This window comes from Eumetopias jubatus, unplaced genomic scaffold (genome assembly GCF_037043125.1).
Source record: "Eumetopias jubatus isolate StellerSeaLion01/CBP00866 unplaced genomic scaffold, mEumJub1_p1.0 scaffold_17, whole genome shotgun sequence".
NCBI classification, from domain to species: Eukaryota; Metazoa; Chordata; class Mammalia; order Carnivora; family Otariidae; genus Eumetopias; species Eumetopias jubatus.
In genome coordinates, this window is record NW_028274823.1 from 27,019,803 (window position 1) to 27,039,703 (window position 19,901).

The 19,901-nt window shown below is 40.8% G+C and overlaps 1 protein-coding gene across 2 annotated transcripts in view; it reads left to right on the forward strand.

Annotated features, from left to right (window-relative positions):
* Positions 1–887: 887 nt before the first annotated feature.
* The window catches only part of NT5C2 (5'-nucleotidase, cytosolic II), a 90,670-nt gene continuing 71,656 nt past the window's right edge, over positions 888–19,901 (forward strand). For both annotated transcript variants that reach the window (XM_028098540.2, XM_028098541.2), the window contains exons 1-2: positions 888–965; positions 14,326–14,450. In XM_028098540.2, the coding sequence (XP_027954341.1) occupies positions 14,350–14,450 (101 nt within the window). In that variant the 5' untranslated portion in view covers positions 888–965; positions 14,326–14,349. The remainder of the gene's footprint in view (positions 966–14,325; positions 14,451–19,901) is intronic.

Below are 19,901 nucleotides of genomic sequence, written 5' to 3' on the forward strand. Positions count from 1 at the left end.
AAGACCTGGGGCAGAAATCTTCAAATATCTTTAAGTAGAAGGACAAAGAGAAATTAGACCTGTTTGTTCTCTGAGGCTCCCAAGGGATAGGACTTGGGCCAGAGAGGGGGTGTTTCAGAAACACTTTCTAACCAGTGTAGAGCTGCTGAGAGCAAGGAATGCCTTGCTCTGGAAATGGTGGGCTTTCTGTCACTGAGGACTCTTTCGGCTTGTTGGTGGTAGGGGGTCGCTATAACTAACATTTATTGAGTGCCCTGTGCCAGGACTGTGCTGAGAACCTTCCCTCAGTTATTTCATTCTGTGATACCCAATGAGGTAGGTACTATTGTTATCTGTTCCCTGTATTATAGATGAGGGAACTTGGTACAGTGAGGTCAGGTAACTTGCCCAAGGTCACACAATTTTTAAGTGGTGGAACTGCAATTCCAACCCGTTCTGACAAACTCCAAAGCTGGTGCTTTTAACCATCAGTGGGATTCAAGCGTGGTATGGGGGTCTGGACCAGAAGGGCTCTGGGGTCTGTTTGACCAGAAGATTCGGTGACTGGGAAAAAGGATGCCCCATCCCCTAAGGAAAAGCATCGGTTTTTAGACCAAGGCAAGGTGGTCCGGGGCCTTGCTGAGGGGCCAGGCACAAGGCCAAGGGATGGAGACCTAAAAGCCATGTAAGGGTTGTCAACGTGCCTTATAGAGCCTTACAGCTCGTCTACAACTGCTGTTGTTTGTGGATCCCGAGAATCCGCGCTAGGGCACGAGGCGCACGACCGCATCGGGGCTCCTCTCAGGCTGTGCTGCTAGGGAGCGTCGCCGCGGCCAGGTTCTGCGGCGGAGCTGGAGAAAGAACAGCACGCTGGTCCCTGGCCGGGCGCGAGCCGGGGGCGGTGCCGGGGCGGCGGGGGCGGGGAAGGAGCGCGCCGAGGCGGCTGCGGCAGTTGCGCGCTGGGATTGCTGCCGTGCGGCCGGCTGGTGAGTGCGGCGGGAGTCGCGGGAGTCGCGGGAGGGTGGGGAGGGTGGGGAGGGAGCGGGCGAGGGAGAGAGCAAGCAAGCAAGCGAGGGAGGGTGCGCGGCGGAGCGCACGACTTGGGACCGGGGTTCGCCGCCAGCCCCTGCCCCGGCCCCACTAGGGCCGCTGCGCCCCTCCGGCCCCCCTCCTCCATCCCAGCACCCGCCTGCGCGCCCGCGGAGTCGGCGCCCACGGATTAGGCGCCCGCGGACCCACACGGCGCACCCCCGCATCCCCAGCTGGGCCCCGCCGGCCCCCGCCTCAGAGCGGCCCCTACCTCCGCGCCGCGGCGACGCCCCCAGCCCCACGTCACGCTCGCGCCATTGTTTCCCTGCCGTCGGCTTGCGGGGACCCGCCTGACCCTCGGAGCGCGGCCCGTCGTCTCCTCAGAGCCAACCTCGCCATGTCTTATACCCCACCCACCCCCCGCTTTTCTCACGCCGGTGGCAGCCCCCATCCCGCCTCAGGCGGACCCTTCTCTACTCAGGTCTGCTTATTTTTTCCGGCCGACGCCGGCTTCCTCCCGTCGGCACCGGAGGCCAGCCTTTCCGCCCCTCTTCAAGGGCCTCACCCCCTCCGCGTTCCGGGTGGCCCCCAAGGAACTAGCGGACCGCAGTAGTAGGAGGCGAGGTTGACAGCGTTTTCGCCAGAGTCGCAGGAAATTGCCAGCTTGATAGCCCACATGCCAGTTACGTCGTTTGCAACACTTCCTGGAAAGCTCACATCGAATCGCAAGCCGCCACAAAAACTGTGTTCGTTATTTCCAAACGGCTCCCAAGTCAGGCGTCAGCTGTCTGGTGGCGGCCCCTTCCTTTATTTTCTGGGGACCCCTGAAGCTGGTGAAAGCCGAGGGGTAGATGCAGATCTGAGGCCTGAACCATTAGTTGTAAGCATAATGTTTGGAGGTTTTGACGTCAGTAGTCCTCACCTTTTAAAAGCAGTAGGTAGAGCTTGGTGTCATTTATGTTTTCCCCTGCTGTAGGCTTTAGGGCCATTATGTTTGAGGGATGTATTGTAAAGTACAGTGCTCTGCAGTGACTAGTCACCTTTATAGGGTTGTGTGCGTGCATGCGCCCCTGCGTGTCCGGTTGCAGACAGGTTCTTGATTGAACTACTTGTTTTGTAGTGTCTGCACACTTTGCCTCTTAAGACAGCGGATGCAAATTCTAACTGTAACCTGAAAGGAAGAATGTTGAAACAGTACCATTTACCATGGAAGCTTAATGTGATTGAGGTCTTTTTAGATATTTACCACGACACTTTTTTTTCTTAATTTTATTTTAGTAGGCTTCACGCCCAACGTGGGGCTCCAACTCACAACCCTGAGATCAAGAGTCGCATGCTCTACCACTGAGCCATTTAGGAGCCCCTACTGGGACACTTTTAAACAGTGGTTAGAATTTATCCAGATGAAGACGTTCAGGCCTGTAGAAGTTAAGTTCAGTAAGACGGAGCTAGTTAGTAATTAACGAACTCTACATGATGGGCTGATGCTAGCGCACACAGACTTTATTTCTGAAATGCATTTCTTTTGCAATATATGCCACTACAATTTCAGCTCTTATATAGGTTGTTGCTGCATTTACTCTCATTAACCTAGAATTTAGATTTTAGAATTTAGTAATTAGTGTAAAATGAGAGGGTTGAAGGAGATGTTCTGCAAGGTTTCTTTCAGTTTTTTTTTTTTTTTTTGAAGATTCTATTTATTTGTCAGCACACAAGCAGGGGGAGCAGCAGGCGGAGCGAGAAGTAGGCTCCCCGCTGAGCAAGAAGCCCGATGGAGGGAGGGCTCTGGAGGGAGGGCTCGATCCCAGGACTCTGGAATCGTGATCTGAGCCGAAGGCAGACGTTTAAGGGACTAAGCCACCCAGGCGCCGGGGTTTCTTTCAGTTCTAAGATTAGGTTCCATTCTATGAAAATTTACAATTAGCTACAAGTTTCCAAAAGTTTATAGTTGTAGGAAGATTTATATAGAGAGATATTTACTAATGGTATCTGCAAGCCTTACTGCTGACACCAGGTGTATCTTCCTGAAGAAAGCCAAATTACAGTGGAATGTTAAGAGGAGGGATGTTCATTTATCTGTCTCTAGGCTGTTTTTGCTGTTTTATGGGAGAAAGAAAGCACTTAAGACTTTTTTTTTTAATACATCTTTTCATTGCTTAGCTCTCTTAACAAAAAGCTTAATTCAATGAAATAGCAAAAGAAGAAACAAACCCCAACTTTATCATACTGTTTATGAGTATGTTCTTTTCCAGTTCCTATTTAAACATAGTTTTTATGTAGTTTTTTTCTTTTTTCTTTTTTTTTAAGATTTTGTTTGACAGAGAGAGACACAGAGAGGGAACACAAGCAGGGGAAGTGGGAGAGGGAGAAGCAGGCTTCCCACGGAGCAGGGAGCCCAATGCGGGGCTCGATGCAGGACTCGATGCAGGACTCGATGCAGGACTCGATGCGGGGCTTGATCCCGGGACCCTGGGATCGTGACCTGAGCCGAAGGCAGACGCTTAACGACTGAGCCACTCAGGCGCCCCAGTTTTTATGTAGTTTCAATTGCTATGTACATATTTTAAATTTTCATTTACCCATTTTCTGGGATGTCCATGTATCTGAAGAATTCATCTACTTTTTATTTGTAGAGGCTTTGTAACATGCTTTAAGACCCACTAGTCAACAATGCCTGGCATACAGGCTCTCAGTAAATTTTTGTTGAAGGAAATAGTATTTTGCGCCACTTAAACAACATCTCTAAACACAAAATGTTAAATATCACAGGGCATATGTTCAGTGACATTTGAGCAATAAAGGCAGTCAATACTTTGAGCCAGGAGATAGCATCACATATGTTTGAGGGTGTGGTTTTTGGAGTCTGGGTTTGAGACCTAACTTGCAACTTACCATTCATGCAACCTTGGAGAACGTGGAGGGCCTCACTTGGTTTCTCTCACCACAAAAAAGGGGAAAATAGAACAAATTTCACAGGGTTGTGTGGATTAAATGGGATAATTCCGTTGAAGCAATATTGGCATATATTAAATTCTCTATAAATGTTAACTCTTACTGTTTTTTGCTCAAAGTGGGGACATTACTGCATGTTGGTGGGATCGAAAAACATAAGAGATGGTGACACGAGAGTAAGATGAAAAAGTATATATATTGAGGGTTTAATGAATAGGTTGCTCTCACTAAAAGTATGTGGTAGAGTAATAGTTTGAGATAAAGCTAGAGAGAATTTCTGGTAAGCTGTTTACAAGATAGGCTATGTGGATTTGAAGATGGAGCACAATTAATGAAATAAGATAATCTTTTTTTTAAAGGTTTTATTTATTTGAGAGAGATAGCAAGAGAGAGCACGAACGAGAGTTGGGGAGAGGGAAAAGCACGCTCCTCACTGAGCAGGGAGCCTGACATAGGGCTCTATCCGAGGACCCCAAGATCATCATCTGAGTTGAAGGCAGATGCTTAACCCACTGAGCCACCCAGGTGCCCCAGATAACTTTTTTTAATGAATGGTTGGTGTTTGTTTTGTTTTTTAGGTTCAGACCTAAAAAAGTTCTTTGCTTTAAAGATTTATTTATTTTAGAGAGAAAAATGTGTGAGTGGGGGGAGGGGCAGAGGGAGAGGGTGAGAGAAAATCTTGAGCAGACTCCCTGCTAAGTGGGTAGCCCAACGCACGGCTCCATCTCATGACCCTGACATCATGACCTGAAACCAGGAGTCAGACGCCCAATGGACTGAGCCACCCAGATGCCCCCAAAAGTTCTTTAAGGAAGTTGATTGCAAATTGTTATGGATTACTAAATTTCTTGTGATTTGACACAGTAAATCTTCTATGACTTTTTATTTGAAATTTGATTGTGTTCTATGATTGGTTACCAGAGTTTGCAGTGGCTGTTTGTTCATTTTTTTTTCAAGGTTCTATTTATTTATTAGAGAGACTGTGTGCATGCACGCAAAAGCAGGGGGGAGGGGCAGAGGGAGAAGCAGACTCCCCGCTGAACAGGGAGCCTGATGTGGGCCTCGATCCTGGGACCCTGGGATCATGACCTGAGCCAAAGGCAGACGCTTAACTCACAGAGCCATCCAGGCATCTCTGGTTCTTTCTTAAATGGAAAACAAGTTTAGCAACGAGACAATAGAAACCAATAAAAACAGCAAAATTGCCAGCGGAGCAGCAAAACTGCCCTCTTTTTAGGTGGAATACAGAATCAGAAGGATTAAATTGACTTGGAGAGTGTTGAACTATTTGTTCCTACCTTTTGTGTGTGTGTGTGTGTGTGTGTGTGTGTGTGTGTGTGTGTGTTTATAAAGTAGGCTCCACACCCAGCTTGGAGCCCAACGTGGGGCTTGAACTCACAACCCTGAGATCAAGACTTGAGCCGAGATCAAGGGTCAGACACTTAACCGACTGAGCCACCCAGGTGCCCCTAGTACATACACTCTTATTAGTACATTATACATATGATTTTGCAATATTTTTTTTGTTGTTGAACATTTTTTAAAAGATTTTGTTTATTAGAGAGCGAGCGAGCAAGAGAGAGCATGGGGGAGGAGGACCAGACTCCTGAGGAGCCCAACACAGGGCTTAATCCTAGGACCCTGAGATCATGACCTGAGCCGAAGGCAGGTGCTTAACTGACTGAGCCACCCAGGCACCCCTACAGTTTTTTTTAAAGATTTATTTATTTGAGAGAGTGTGAGTGTGTGGGGGGGGAGGGGCAGAGGGCGAGAGAATCCTCAAGCACATTCCCTGCTGAGTGCGAAGCCCAACTCAAGGCTCAATCCCAGGACCCTGAGATCATGACCTGAGCCGAAATAGAGTCAGGTGTTTAACTGACTGAGCCACCTAGGCACCCCAACATTGTTTATAGTATGTGTCCATGTTGATAGATAAGTCTTTAATTCATTCATTTTAATTGCTCTAGTATTGCATTATATGAATAAACCAGTTTGCTTATGGATTTTTCGCTGTTTCTGATTTTTTTGCTAATGAAACAAACATTCTTGGATTGTCATGTTGTTTACATGTGTGAGAGAATTCTTAGTTTAGGAAAATCTTAGATTGTAGAGTATGAAGATCTTCCACCTCTATTAGATAATGCCAAATTATTTTCCAAAATACTAATTAATCAACAGCAGGTTGGTGAATGTTCCTATTTTGCAATATCCTTACAAACACTAATATTGTCTAGACTTCTAAATTTTAAAACAAAATCAAATTTCATTTTAATTTGGTTTTCCCTGATCATAAGTGAGGTTGAGCTTCTTTGTTTATTATTAGATTTCCTTTTCTGTAAATTGCTGTTTATAGACTTTTGTTGGCTTGTTTGCTTTTCCATTATTAGTACATAGCTCTCTTTATTTACTAATCCTCTCATTTATGGTGTAGCAAATATCTTCTCAGTGTTTAGTCTCTCATTGTGCAGAAGTTTTACATTTTTATTTCAACTATTTGCAAAATTTCAGTACAAAAAAGTGCAATAATAGTTCAATGAATTTGCCTTTCATCTGGATTCACCAGTTAACATTGCTACATTTATCTTTCATTTATACATTTTTTTCCTGCACCATTTAAAAGTTGCAGACATCATGACACTTCATTCCTCAAAAGATCTACTTGAATATCCTAAAAACAAAGATGTCCTACAAAACTACATGTTTAACATGGAGGTAACATTGTTATCTAATATCTGGTGCATATTAAAAGTTTCACATTTGCCCCCAATAATGACCTTTTTTTTTTTTTTTTTTTTAGGTAGGCTAGAGGAGGAGCTCAGTGCAGGGCTTGAACTGACCACCCTGAGATCACAAGTCAGACGCTTAACTGACTGAGCCACCCAGCTCCCCCACACCCCCCCGGGATGAACTTTATAGTTATTTTCCAATCTAACCCTTGGCCCTGGATTTAGTCAAAGATCATGAATTGCATTTAGTTGCCATGTCCCTGTAATTACTTTTGATCCGCAGCAGGTCCAGCTTTTTGTTTGGTTTTATAATACTATATATTTGAAGAGCCCAGGCTAGTTGTTTTGTGGAACAAAACTGTAATAAAAATTATACGAATGTAGTCTCTTTGAAATTATCTTGTACTGTCCTCACCCTTCTTGTGATGACATGAGATGATAAAAATGTCTACGTGATGAGATGAAGTGAAGTGAATGACATAGGCATTGTGACTTTTGACCTTCTGACTGTATGGCAGAAGGAGGATCATCTGCTTCTGGGGACTGCAGTTGACCATGGGTAACTGAAACCATGGGAAGGGAAACCACGGATTGGGCGGGGGTGGGGGTGGGCTACTGTTCTACATTGTGCAGAGGCTGCAAGTGTTAAACATCGTAGGCTCTAGCATTATAAATAATAATTTATTAAGTACTGTGTATCAGCCATTGTTCTTAGCACCTTGCACTTATCAATGTACTGAATCCTTTTTCCAACTCTGACCATTTTGGAGTGAAGAAACTGAAGTTAGTGTGTAATTTGCTCAGTCATAGAGCTAATTAGTGTTGGAGCCAGGTTTTGAACCCAGGCAGTGTGGCTCTAGAATCTACGCTCTTCATCACAAGTATAATTCTATGACCTTGGTCAAATTATTTAACTTCAATATGCTGTTTTCTTCTTTGTATGATAAGGATAGTAGCACCTAACTCACATGGTCGTGAGAAGTTGGATAAAATCCGTATAGTGCTTAAAATAATATATGAAAAAGGTGAACACTTAGTAAATGTTAACTGTTAAATTAGCGTTATTAAGGCATTGAACATACACATCTCTGAATTTTTATCAAATAAGCAGACTAATCCATAAACGTGAATTTATAAACCAAAAAGTGGAAATACTGTGATTATTTCTGACTTTCTGTTTTTATTATTATTATTTTTTTTTTATTTTGTGAGAGGAAAGATAATAGGTAAAACAAAGTTGAATGGTGAGCCAGGAACTCATCAGTAAAAGAATTAGTTCATTTTGAAATCAGATTTTTTTTTACCTCATTTTTGAAAGAATATTCAAGAATCATTCCTGAAGGTGCAAAGTATTTTATATTGGCTGATTGTAAAAACTGTTAGGCTTTGTTACCTTTATGTTTTTGAAAGACCATAGTTAATTATAGCAATATTTTAAAGAAATAGATGGCATACTACATATCCTCAAGCCCATTCATTTAAAATGTTTTCTTTACATACTTGTTCTTTGTGTCAATGACCATGTTATTGTTGAAGGTCTTGTGTTACTCAAAACATTCAGTTAGAAGCAACCTTCATATGCTGATGTAGAACAAATACATAGCATTCTGTGTGATAGGGCTGAGGGAACAATTCTAGGAGTAGCAGCAGTAGAATGTTGAGAACATAACAGAATTCAGGTCTCTTTTGTGTATGTTTAGGAACTTTAGGAACGTATGAAATTTATATTTTCCAGTTAGTTTCAGACTAGAGATTGGAGCATGTTATTGCTTGAAGAAAAACAAATTGTCAAGGCAACAGGTACTGCATTTCTCACTTGACAAGATTGTTTCTCAGTTTTGTTATTTTCCATCAGAGAACAAGAAACCTTTTGTTCCAAGACCTGATGTCGAAATGTTAGCAAAATATTACGTTAATCAAGCCAAGAATCTTGTGTTTCTGAACCAAAAGTAAGATTTCACAAAGACTCATTTAGAGCATTAAAAGGAATTTGTGCAATATTCTTGCATTTTCAGGCTTACACAAGAATTAGCTTCTAAAAAGCAAAGACCTCCAAGTGTAGAGGTTTAGGAGTTCCATTTGTTTGTGCCTGTCTGTATCAAGTCTATTGTTAAAGGGACTGGGGTTACGGCAGCAAACAAAATAAAGTCTCACCCTTATGAAGCTTATGTTTTAGAGAAAGGGTCTGACTCTAACTGTCAAAATATATCATGTCTGGAAGTGTTAATGTGCAAAAAAAAGAAAAATAAAGCAGGGTAAGAGGATAGCAAATAATATGTGTGGATAGGTAAGTGTGAGTTTATTAGTTGGAATTTGTTAGCTGTCTGTATCACTTGGTTTGGAAAGTATGAATGTTGGCCTTTTACAGGAATGTATATAGTCCAACTCAGGGCAAATGATAGAACTGTGAATGAAACTAAAGGGATGAAAAATGAACAAAAAACTGTCATGAACTATTCAAAAGACAAGAGGGTAATGAAACATTTAACACAGTTTACATACAACAGTTTTAAGGAGTCTCCCTTTGGGGAAAAATTGACTCCTACATCTTAAAATACTTTATGTGATTATTTTCTTCCATGTATTACTTTTTTGATTAGAACAAAAGTTACAGGGGCGCCTGGGTGGCTCAGTCGTTAAGCGTCTGCCTTCGGCTCGGGTCGTGATCCTAGGATCCTGGGATCGAGTCGCATGTCAGGCTCCCTGCTCCGCGGGAAGCCTGCTTCTCCCTCTCCCACTCCCCCTGCTTGTGTTCCCTCTCTCGTTGTGTCTCTCTCTGTCAAATAAATAAATAAAATCTTTAAAAAAAAAAAAAAGGAACAAAAGTTACGGAAATACTTTCAAAGCTATAGTTTGTTTCAAAGCGCTGTTCTTTGAATTAGAGATGACACTGTTGTCGGGAAGCAAGAATTTTCTCTGTCCTTCAAAGTCCTAGCTGGACTAAGAATCATATTGACATGAGACAGATTAACAGGAGAAAATAAAATTTAATAGTATACATAGGGGGAATCTGTACAGACATGGAAATTCCAGAGACAGGCAACATGATGCTTGTGTGAGCTGAGGAGAGGGGTAGGGGTCTGAGGATACAAAGGGCAGACAGACAATTAGCAGGAAGGTGAGAGGAAATGGATGGAAAACAAAGATTGCCTTATGTAGGTAAGTGTCTTAGGTAGGGGAATCTCTGTTAATAGCTCTCTTCTTGGTACAAGCAGGCAGATGAGGGGGAGGTAAAGAGCTTTTCCTCAATCTGCTGGGTTTTAACTGCTTTTAACTCAAAATAATGTTCATGCCAAAGTGACCATCTTGGGGCAGCCAGCCCTTGGCCCCTGTGCTATTAACTACAGATACTATGATTTAGATTTTCAGCAGTATTGTTAGATGAACTAATTTAAACCTGGATCTGACTTGTTTTCTAGGGAATGTATTTGTAAGTTAGTTTGTGGTCATGTTACAGAGGGGACCCTAAGCCACACATACTGTTAAAAATAACTGACCACTATACTTTCTTGGGTTTACTTGCTCATTGGTCAAGGAATAGGGTTATCAAGGGCTATGTGTAGAATGTGCCTACTTCCCAAACAGATGCCCACAGTGTAGACTTATCAAGGGTTATAGTAGGGAAGAAGCCTCTCCCTTACTGTCAGCACCAGCTGGTAAAGTTGACTGTACGTATGTGCATTTTCCTTTTGGTAGAAATGGTCCACAGCACTAACTGGTAAGGCTTATTGTATAGTCAGTATTATCAGTATTTTTCTGGTTCAACATACCTTATAGTTCATATATAACCTGTGTTAATTATGTAGATTGTGCATTTAAAACTGTTACCAAGTTGTTAGAACATAAGAGCGGAAACAAGGTCATATGAATTATTTTGTAAGTATCCTTTGTATCACAACAAAGGAAATGTTTTTTTTTTTTTTTTTAATTATTTGAAAGAGAGCGAGAGAGTGCTCTCAGGCGAGGGGAGGGGCAGTGGGAGAGGAAAAAGCAGACTCCTGCTGAGCAGGGAGCTCCATGCCAGGGCTCTATCCCAGGACCCTGGAATCATGACCTGAGCCAAAGGCAAACACTTAAGTAACTGAGCCACCCAGGCGCCTGGAAATGTTTTTAAAAAGTCAGCTATAATAAAGTAATTTTATTACTTTACACACGTGTGCACACACATACACAAACACAATGTGCTTACGTAGTTCAGTACTAGGCCCTACAAATGGAGGATGTAGCTTTAACTTTTCTTTTTCTGTAAACTAGTTTAATATGTGTAATATGCAACTAAAGTTGTATTTATGAAGATTAAAATAAATTTCAAACTGGTGAGAAAATTTGAAGAAACCATTCAAGATTATCCTTATCATTCAAGTTTCAGAGCAGTGTTAGAATGGTTGATTATAAAACTTAGCAATGTCAGGTTTTATATTTCAAACAGAATAAATTCCAGTGAAATTTATTTTTTTAATTTTTATTTTTTAAAAGATTTTATTTATGTATTTGACAGAGAGAGAGACACAGTGAGAGAGGGAACACCAGCAGGGGGAGTGGGAGAGGGAGAAGCCCTCCTCCCGCGGGAGCCCGATGCGGGGTTCGATCCCAGGACCCTGGGATCATGACCTGAGCCGAAGGCAGATGCCCATTGACTGAGCCACCCAGGCACCCCTCCAGTGAAGTTTAGTAAAACGCTCAGAGCTCATATTTACGTACTGTTATCATTACCCTATTACCTATATTGACATACTTATTCCATTGAGAAATGAATATTTGATTCAATATGCAGTATAAAACACTTTGCCAGATAGACTTGTGCTACATAATGTGTTTAAATGCTACTCCTTATTTTTTTTTTTAAGGTTTTATTTGAGAGAGAGCATGCGAGAGAGAGCATGAGTGGGGGGAGGGGCAGATGGGGGGGAGAAGCAGACTCCCTGCTGAGCAGGGAGCCCAAAGCGGGGCTTAATCCCAGGACTCTGGGATCATGACCTGAGCCGAAGGCAGATGCTTAGCTGACTGAGCCACCCAGGTGCTCCTTAAGTGCTGCTCCTTTCTAAGTGAATTAGTGATGTGACCTGAAACTTAAAATGGTTTTGCTAGCCAGGTTTATCCTGTAGTTTCAGTTACTCTGTGCTTCCTGTTTTTAGCAGTTGCCTGGAGCTGTTGGGGCAACTGGTTTCCCTTTCTGGGCGGGGAGGGTGACATTAGTGGTGAAAGGAACGGGATATGTTTTGCCTATGAAATATTTTTAAAGCGTGAAACTACAGTATTTCAAATGCTTGAAAGTTCATTTCACTTGTTACTCTTCAGGCTGTATATTTTATGTTGAAACAAAGATTTTTCTTTTTTTTTTTTTTAAAGAATTTTATTTATTTGTTCATGAAAGACAGAGAGAGAGAGAGAGGCAGGGAGCCCGACACGGGACTAGATCCCAGGACCCTGGGATCATGACCTGAGCCGAAGGCAGAGGCTTAACAGACTGAGCCACCTAGGCGCCCCTAAAGTTTTATGTTACCTTTGCTGAGAGTGTATAACTTGAATTTTTAAAATAAAATATATTTTGTTTAGTCCACGAATGACCTAAGAAACTGCTTTGAATTTTTCCTACAAATAATTTGAAGAAAGTAATAAAAAAGTTAAAATACATGGGGGAAATCTTTCTTAGTGTAATTACTACCTCTAATTTTTAAGGAAAGAAAAAAAAAAAGCCTGATTTTTAAAAAAGTTTCACTGAGGTATAAATACATACAAGAGGGGTGCCTGGGTGGCTCAGATGGCTGGGCATCTGCCATCGGCTCTAGTCAAGTCCCATTGTCCTGAGATTGAGTCCTGCATCTGGCTCCTGGCTCAGCGGGGAGTCTGCTTCTCCCTCTCCCTCTGCCTCTCCCCGTGCTCATGTTCTCTCTGTATCTCTCTGTCTCAAATAAATAAATAGAATCCTTAAAAAAAAATTGTTAAATAAATACATACGATAAACTACACAAATTTATTTATTTATTTTAAAGATTTTTATTTTAGAGAGAGAAAGAGAGAGAGCACATGAGAGTGGGGAGGGTCAGAGGGAGAAGCAGACTCCCCGTGGAGCAGGGAGCCCGATGCGGGACTCAATCCTGGGACTCCAGGATCATGAGCTGAGCCGAAGGCAGTCGCTTAACCAACTGAGCCACCCAGGCGCCCTAAACTACGCAAATTTAGAGTGTACAATAAGTTTTGACATGTATACACTCGTGAAACAGTCACCATAATTAAGATACTGAACATATCCCTGCCAAAAGTTTCCCTGGGTCCCTCTTTGCCTTACTGCTTACCCCTAGGCAACCACTGATCTTATTTCTGTCACTATAGATTAGTTTGCCCTCTCTAGCATTTTATGTAAACAAGATCATAGAGTATGCAGTCTTGTTTGTCTGCTTTCACTCAGCATAATTTTGAGATTTATTCATGTTATCAGTAGTTCATTACTCTTTATTGCAAAGTAGTGTTCCATTGTATGGATGTACTACAATTTACCCATTCACCTGTTCATAGACATTTGGGTTGTTTTTAGTTTATGGCTATTACAAACAAAGCTGCTATGAATATTTGTTTATAAGTCTTTACTTGAATATATGCTTTCATTTCTCTTGGATAATTACTTAGGAGTAGAAGGGTTGGGACATAAAGTAGATATGGGTTTAACTTTTAAAGAAATAGACTTCCAAAGTGCTTGTACCATTTTTATAGTCTTACCAGCGGTGTATTAAAGTTCTAGTTGCTCTATTTCTTCACCAAGTTTGTCATGGTCAGTCTTTTTAAAATTTTAAACATTCTAGGGGATGCCTGGGTGGCTCAGTCATTAAGCGTCTGCCTTCGGCTCAGGTCATGGTCCCGGGGTCCTGGGGTCAAACCCTGTATCTGGCTCCCTGCTCGACAGGAAGCCTGCTTCTCCCTCTCCACTCCCCCTGCTTGTGTTCCCTCTCTCGCTGTCTCTCTCTGTCAAATAAATAAATAAATTAAAATAAAATAATCTTAAAATTTTAAACATTCTAACAAGCATGTAGTGGAATAATTTTTTTAATATTTAAAGATTTTATTTATTTGAGCACAAGTAGGGGGAGCTGCAGGCGGAGGGAGAAGCAGACTCCCCACTGAGCAGGGAGCCTGATGTGGGGCTCAATCCCAGGACCCTGGGATCATGACCTTGAGCAAAGGCAGATGCTTAACAACTGAGCCACCCAGGCGCCCCCATGTAGTAGAATCTTATTGTGGTGGTAATTTGCATTTCTCTGACGATAAATGATGTTGAGCATCATTTCATGTACTTATTTGCCATCTGTATATCTTTATTGATGAAACATCAGTTCAAATCTTTTGCATATATATATATATCTATAGATATATAAATATTTTTTTTTTTTTGAGAGAGTGTTCAAGTGTGAGAGGGTAGGTGCTGAGGGAGGAGAGAGAGAATCTTAGGCTCCTTGCTTAGCACAGAGCCTGATACAGGGCTCGATCTCACGACCCCGAGATCATGACCTGAGCTGAAATTAAGAGTCAGACACTTAACCAACTGAGCCACCTGGTGCCCCTAGAGTTTTTCTAATTAAAAAAAAATCATAACAGTAAATAGATACTAACATTAAGCCACTACATTACTGATTTTCTTTTCTAGAATTCAGCATACAATTGAAATAAAATGACAACCTCCTGGAGTGATCGGTTACAGAATGCAGCGGATATGCCTGCTAACATGGATAAGCATGCCCTGAAAAAGTATCGGCGAGAAGCCTATCATCGGTAAGTATTTTGTCTATTTAATCCTCAAAACATCTCTATGAAGTGGGCACATATTATCTTCATTTTACAGATAATGAAATTAATGTGTAGAGAAGTTAGGCAGTGTATAGATCATATAGTTGATTCATGGTTCAGACCTAGTCCAGAGTCTAGACTTTTTTTTTAATATTTATTTATTTAAATAATTTCTACACTCACCGTAGCCTTGAACTCACGACCCTGAGATAAAGAGTTGCGCACTCTGCTCTTCCAAATGAGCCAGCCAGGCACCCCCAGAGTCTAGACTTTTAACCACTAGTACACCATACTGCTGCTGCTCCATTTTAAAAGGAAATTTCTTGTTGTTCTTACATCTACGAATAAAAGTCCTTTACTAAAGAAAGTTTTTGGATGCTAGAAAATTGTACCCAGTTAATAGGAATGAAATTCTTTTTTTTTTTTTAAGAACTTCTTAATTGACATTTGCCACAAACTGATGAACTGATGATGGTTTTTTTGTTGTTTTTTAAAGATTTTATTTATTTGACAGAGGAGCACAAGTAGGGGGAGCTGCAGAGGGAGAGGGAGAAGCAGACTCCCCGCTGAGCAGGGAGCCTGACGTGGATCTCCATCCCAGGACCCTGGGATCATGGCCTGAGCCGAAGGCAGATCCTTAACCAACTGAGTGACCCAGGCGCCCCTCGATTATAGTTTTTAAATAGATTTTTTAAATTGTGTCTACTGGCTACTTTATTAGATCAAATGTGGGTAACACTCAGTATTAGCAGTATTTTCTTATATTAAGACTTTAACATTTTCTCTGAATCATTTTTCCTTTAAAAGTTTAAAATGTGGGCAACCCTCTTCGGTCCCCTCCCTCTTTGGGAGCTTTGTGCCATCACTCTATAACTTTATTATCGCTCAATAAACCTTGGTTTGCTGCCCACCAAAAAAAAAAAAAAAGTTTAAAATGTGGCTCAGTTAAGTGCCCGACTCTTGGTTTTGGCTCAGGTCATGATCTCATGGATGGTGAGGTTGAGCCCCACATAGAGCACCATGCTCAGCAGGGAGTCTGCTTGAAGATTCTCTCTCTCTGCCCCTCCCCTTGCTCACACTCACTCACTCTCTCAAATAAATCTTTAAAAAGTTTAAAATGTAAATATTTTGAATTTATTTGTCACTCTTTTTTTTAAGATTTTATTTTTTTGAGAGAGAGAGAGCACAAGAGGAGGGAGGATCAGAGGGAGAAGCAGACTCCCTGCTGAGCAGGGAGCCCGATGCAGGGCTCAGTCCCAGGACCCCAGGATCATGACCTGAGCCGAAGATAGTCGTTTAACCAGCTGAGCCACCCAGGTGCCCCTATTTGTCACTTTTTTAAAAAGTTTTATTTATTTTTTAGAAAGAGAGTATGAGCCATGGGGGAGGGGCGGGGGGAAGCAGACTCCCCAGTGAGCATCTAAGGCAGATGCTTAACCGACTGAGCCACCCAGGTGCCACTTATTTGTCACTTTAAATAGATTGAATTAAATGGCTGTTTCTGCCTAATCTCTAGTAGCTAAGATATGTGGAAGTAGGTCCTGCATTTAGAAATCACTTGTTTTTAGAAATTAGAGGTTTACGCTTTCCATAAATTAATAGAATAGAAAGACCTGGGCCCTGTTAGAACTATCTCTGCCTCCCATGTTGGGAAAGCAAGGCATAAGTAGAAATGCTGGTGTACTGGTAGTGCTAAAAAGTTGCATGGGAACTCCAGGAATCTATAGCAACTCGTAATTACTCATTTGTTTCTAAGCTAAAGGAAAGAGGAAATATTTGGTATTTTATACTTACTCAATTATTTGTTTGTCTTTATGCTACATACATTTGGCTATGATGTAAGATATTTATCAGTGGAAACAAGGGCCAGAATTATGCAATGAAGAGAGACCATCTAGTACACATCAGGTGTCATAATTGTATTTAATATGTCATAGCCTGAATGCTTCTGACTCATTTAGAATGATATTTCCTGGAAAATTTTTTAGACTGGCTCTGCACCCTACTTTCTTCATATGGTAGAGTGCAATCTGAAATAGTAGAAACAGTAGGAAAAACACCTTCAGGGATTTAAATTTTTAGGTCATTTAAAACTTTTTTTTTCTTTTTTCTTATCGTGGTAAAGTATACATAACATAAATTTGTCATCTTAACTGTTTTTAAGTGTATACTTAAGTGGTAGTAAGTATATTCACACTGTTGTGTGCGGCCATCACCAGTATCCGTCCCCATAACTTCATTTTTTACAATTGATACTATATATATATATCTATTAAACAATAAGTCTCCGTTCTCCCCTCCTCCAGCCCCTGCCAACCAACCACCATTATACTGTCTGTCTTTATAATTTTGACTACTCTAAGTACTTCATATGAGTGGAATCATACAGTATTTGTCTTTTTGTGACAACCTTAGCATAATGTTCTCAAGGTTCATCCATGTTGTAGCATATTGCAGAATATCCTTTTAATGTAAAATTTGGGTTCTTGAATTCTTGCAGGTATTTGCTTTTGTTAATTAAAAAAAACTTTTTTTAAAGATTTTATTTATTTATTTGACAGAGAGGCAGCGAGAGAGGGAACACAAGCAGAGGGAGTGGGAGAGGGAGAAGCAGGCCTCCTGTGAGCAGGGAGCCTGATGCGGGGCTCGATCCCATGATCCCTGGGATCATGACCTGAGCCGAAGACAGAGGCTTAACTGACTAAGCCACCCAGTCGCCCCTGTTAGTTAAAAATTTTTAATAGAAACCATTTAAAAGGAAATTATCTTAGTTTTATAGTTAAGTCAATTTGTAGAATATTCTGTTTCTGGGGCTTTTTATTAAGACATTTATTGGAGTTGGTAATTTATCATTGGTTACTATGATGGTCATTTGTCATAAACTACATTGTATGTGATGCTTTAGAATTCCTTTTTAGAAGAAGCTAAATATTTTTAGTTAAGTAAATAAACATCTAACTTCCAGCTTTTTTCTTGCTAATATTAGTCTTTTAAAAATGATGGTCATGAGTCATTATTAAGAAACTGGTTTTCAGAAGGTATGACTGTTGATCTTTTTCCATTTCCTTATTATGGTTGTTGAGTCTTCTAGGCTGAGGATAATCATCAGGCCAAACCCTTCATTGGAATAGTTTTGGTGTATGGTCAGAAGGTAGGCTGAGCTGCTCGGGTGTTACAGTGGCTTGAAGGAGGCAAATTAGACAATTATCTCCTAAATAGTTTCTTGTTTAACACCAGAATCTGACAGTGATCAAAATAGAGCAGAATTTGTATCTACCATATCCAACAATGGAACAATTAGATTTTCCATCTGCTGTCCATGTTTGTACCCAGGATGCTGAAGTCAGGTATTTGTTTTTTTCCTTTATTTTGATGATTATAGTGTAGAAGAATTTCTGTAAGTGAATTGGTTCTTTCTTTATGAATGCAGCTTATGAATTCAGCAGTGGTTTTTATCATGTTGAACTGAAATTTGATAAGTAATTGGGCTTGTGAATTTTTAGTTAAGCAGTCTCTTGCCTTATTTTAAAAGACATTGCAATCAATTTGTCTTTGAAGTTCTTTATATATTTACCCCACCCAAAATTTTTAATTGAAATTTACACTTCCAAAGCCATACCAGTGGTTATTTAAACTTGTTGAATAATAGTTTCTTCTCTAATCAAAGTTTTAAATTATATATGTTTAAAGTTAATAAAAAGGAATTTGGGTACATATATAAAAGTATTTTGTGGTATCTGTAGCTTGGCACACTGATAGAATTAGAAGTGGTTATGTTTTTTTTTTTTTTAAGATTTTATTTATTTGAGAGAGAGAATGAGAGAGAGCACGAGAGGGAAGAGGGTCAGAGGGAGAAGCAGACTCCCTGCTGAGCAGGGAACCCGATGTGGGACTTGATCCCGGGACTCCAGGATCATGACCTGAGCCGAAGGCAGTCGCTTAACCAACTGAGCCACCCAGGCGCCCAGTTATGTTTTTTTTTTAACTTCAAATAAAAAACAGGTATTAGGTTTTATACAGAGAGAGGCTGCCAATTTGATAAATTTTAATTTCTTTGTCACTTAACCACTTATGGATATCACATGAATGTCATTCAGGTTTTTAGTTGTGTCATTGATTAAGCTGAATTAACCTGTCATTTTAGTTTGGATTCTCGTATTCAAATGAGTAAGTTAAGGGGTGCCTGCGTTGGCTCAGTTGGTTAAGCGACTTGTCTTCGGCTCAGGTCATGATCCTGGAGTCCCGGGATCGAGTTCTGCATCGGGCTCCCTGTTCAGCAGGGAGTCTGCTTCTCCCTCTGGCCCTCCGCCTTCTCATGCTCTCTCTCTCATTCTCTCTCTCTCAAATAAAATAAAATCTTAAAAAAAAAAAAACAAAAAATGGGTAAGTTAAGATTTCAGTAGCCATCTTACAAATTCAAAATCACATGGAAAATATAGGTCCTTGGGAATGTCAAGGAGCTGTGTTCCTTAAATAATCTACAGATGGCATATATCTTGTCAGAATAAGAAGAGTGAGGTAGAGTTACCAGAACTCTTAAAACTTTTTTTGCTATTATATCATTCTAATGTTTTGATTAGTATTTCACATTCCTAAGGAATGACAACTGAAGATTCAGGGGCTGGTAGGGTTTTTTTTTTTTTTAGCCTATTTATTTTGCCTAAAACATTAGATCTATAGAATACTATTCAACAATAAAAAGGATTGAACTATCGATACAACTTCGCTATATCAAGAAAATTATGCTTAGTTAATAAAGCCAATCTCAAAAGGTTACCTAGTATATGATTCCATCTCTATAACATTCTTGAAATGAGAAAATTCTAGAGATTGAGAGCAGAGTAATGGTGGCAAGGGTTTAGGGATTGGGGTGGGTGGAGGGTGGTGGGCATAGCTATAAAACGATTAGGGTGCCTGGGTGGCTCAGTTGGTTGGGCGACTGCCTTCGGCTCAGGTCATGATCCTGGAGTCCCGGGATCGAGTCCCGCATCAGGCCCCCTGCTCAGCAGGGAGTCTGCTTCTGCCTCTGACCCTCTTCCCTCTCGTGCTCTCTATCTCTCATTCTCTCCCTCTCAAATAAATAAATAAAATCTTTAAAAAAAAAAAAAAGGAATCCTTGTGATTGGAACTGTTTTGTGTCTTGACTCTAGTGATGATTACACAAAGGCTCTACATAGATGAGTGCATGTAAAACTGGGAAATTTGAATAAAGTTGGTGAATTGTGTCAATATCGATTCCCTGGTTGTGATTATGTACTATATTTATGCAGGATTTTTCATTGGGGGAAACTAGGTGAACAGTAAGGTGGAATCTTTCTGTATTATTTCTTATTACTGATATGAATCTGTAATTATTTCAATATAAAAAGTTAAAAAATTCAGTCACATGCCTTTTTTTTTACATCATATGTATTCTTTGTGTCTTCTAGATATAAG